The sequence below is a fragment of the Sinocyclocheilus rhinocerous genome, unplaced genomic scaffold, assembly GCF_001515625.1.
Source record: "Sinocyclocheilus rhinocerous isolate Xijiao unplaced genomic scaffold, SAMN03320098_v1.1 scaffold469, whole genome shotgun sequence".
Classification (NCBI taxonomy): domain Eukaryota; kingdom Metazoa; phylum Chordata; class Actinopteri; order Cypriniformes; family Cyprinidae; genus Sinocyclocheilus; species Sinocyclocheilus rhinocerous.
Window position 1 is genome coordinate 190634 of NW_015636034.1, and position 2828 is coordinate 193461.

Below are 2828 nucleotides of genomic sequence, written 5' to 3' on the forward strand. Positions count from 1 at the left end.
TCACCATTGGTAGCGCGATTTATTGTAATGCTTTTTTCCTCAGTTGGTCAGAACAAACGTGGCAGACTTGTTACTTACTTGTTCAGATGACAATATACGGTGAAAATGCTTATTTGAGTCATATATTCCAAGACGTAGGCTAGAGTCTGTGATTACTAAGTATAGGATTCACACCGGTGCGGTGACTGACTGTCACACATACTCCTCAAAACATTAGATTCATCCGCGCTGGAGCCGTGCCGCAGCACAACCCACGCAAGCTAGATAATTCCGCAAGTAACTGCAATTCCAGGTTTTCAAACAGATGGCGTCAAAGAGGCAAAACTTACGGACTGCAGCTTTAACTTTCTATTCATCAAAAAACCTGAAAAGAATTGGTTTTCACAATAATATTGCGCAGCACGGCTGTTTTCAACATTGATAATACTAAGAAATGTTTCTTGAGCAGCAAATATGCATATTAAATGATTTCTGAAGGATCATGTGACACCGAAGACTGGAGTAATGATGCTGAAAATTCAGCTTTGCCATCACAGGAATAAATTACTTTTTGAAATATATTAAAATAGAAAACAGTTATTTAAAAGCGTAATAACATTTCACAATTTTACTGTATTGTTGATCAAGAGTCTTTCAAAAACATAAAAAAATCTTACCAACCCCAAACCTTTGAACAGTAGTAGTGCTATTGTGTTACTCTGTATTCGTCTGGAGCAGCACATGTTGTTCTGCTTCTGTCTTTGAATAGTTTGAATGCGTTTCTTTATAGCATGATCAGTGCTAAAAGCTACATGATTCATCTGCTATACAACGGCATTAATACTCCATTCATCTGGCTGGCCTGTTCAAGTCACCGGCCATTTAGGCACATAGCAAAACTAGTCAGTTAATAGTCTGTCAATTAAAAATGCAACAAGCAGAACGCACTGACTGACTCACAGGAGGCACGTTTGCTAATACAGACACATGTTTCCTAATGAGGGGCTACTTTAGCCAGCGTTCCGTGAGAACTTTAACACATTTCAGTACTTGGAGACCTCTACAGCATTATTATTTCATGAGACCTGATATGTGCAGAATGAAATATTGCATGTTTTCTCCCTCACTCTCAACAGGTTTAGACAAGGACTTCAGTTCAGCGAAGGCTCTGTATGAGCGCATGCAGGCTGAGGGGGTGAAGGCTGATGAGTTGACTCTCAAGAGACTGGCGCTACTATACAAGGAAGCTGGAGAAACTGTTCCCTTCGAAGAGCCTCCGGTAATAATCAGTATTCATTAGCAGAGGTGGATAGTAGTGAAGTATTTTTACTTTACTCAAGTCAATTTAAAAAGTTTCTGTAGTTTGAGTGTTTTTCTTTGGAAAACTTTACTTCACTACATTCCAAAGCATACTTTTAAGTCATACTTTTTACTGCACCACATTTCATAAATTAAAGTTGTTGTTTTTTGGTTTTTTTACCTTTAATACTTAAGAACATTAAAAATTTAGTACTTTCTTGTACTGAAGTAAATATTTGAATTACTTTTACTTGAGTAAACGTAAGAAAGTAATAGATTTCTAATGTAATTAAGTATTAAATGATATTTAATATGAAACGTAGTGCAGTAAAAAGTACAATATTATGCTTTGGAATGTTGTGAAGTACAGTTTTCTAAAGAAAAACACTCTGCTGTAAAAGTACTTTTCAAGTGTCAGTACTTTATCAGAGTAAAAATACTTCTTCTGTCCGCCTCTGTTCATTAGCATTTAATACATATCGAATATTAACTTTTTTTTTTCTTAAATAAGAGGAATCATTTAAACCAAAGTAGATGTTGCAATGCAGATTGAAATGTTTGTTTTACGAACTACGTGTAGTAAAAATATGTAGTCAAAAATGTTGTAGTTAAAAATGTAATTATTTTCTATTGAATGAGCACAAGATTGTATATAGTAATAATAAATATAAATGTAATAAAAAATATTGATTATTTATACAATGTAATTAAGCACAATATTTACCTACATATTTTTGCTTAGAATTGCCATAGAGATTTTGTTGAACATTTTTGAATGATTATGCAGGCAAATTGTTCATTTACAGTTTTGAATCGATTCAATTCAATGGACAGTTTGATCTGACTCACTGAACTTGAACTTGAATGCCATTTTTGCTACAGCTTAATATATTCCGGAATGCATTAAAAAAACATCGGTCTTAACACTTTCATACTCTGAAGTCATGAGGCAAAAAAGGCTGGAAAGTGTAGAAGGAAACTTTATGGCCGAATTCTGTGATATTCATGATTTCATGTCCAGCAAAATCATCACAAATATAGTTTATATTGTTTAGCCCTTCTTACAAATGTTTGGGGTTAGTACGTTTTTTTTTTTTTCCATAAATGAATAATTTTATTCAGCAAGGATGCATTAAATTGACTATACATGTCTATACTGTCACTTTTAATGTTACAAAAGTTTCTGTTTAAAATAAATGCTGTTCTTTTGAACTTTCTATTGATCAAATAATCCAGTTATTTTAATATTGTATTTTAATCATGTTTCACAATAGTACATTTTTTTACTGTATTTTTGATTAAATAAATGCAGCCTTGATGAGCATAAGATACTTTTCTTGAAAACATTAAAACATTGTACCAACCCTATACTTTTGAACAGTGTAAGTATTATGCAACAAATTGCCCACTTCAAATCATGAGCATCTTCATGAACCGCAAATGCTGTGTACACATTGTGTGGGCAGTTGTGATTTTTTTTTTTTTTTTTTTTTTTTTTTTTTTTTTTGTTTTTTGTTGTACAAACATGACAGCGGCTGGTTATTAGGTTA

General features: G+C 33.1%; 1 protein-coding gene across 1 annotated transcript in view; it reads left to right on the forward strand.

Annotated features, from left to right (window-relative positions):
• Positions 1-2828, forward strand: part of lrpprc (leucine-rich pentatricopeptide repeat containing) — a 73448-nt gene that overhangs the window by 68169 nt on the left and 2451 nt on the right. The window contains exon 36 of the mRNA XM_016562086.1: positions 1116-1258. Coding sequence (XP_016417572.1) covers positions 1116-1258 — 143 coding nt within the window. The remainder of the gene's footprint in view (positions 1-1115; positions 1259-2828) is intronic.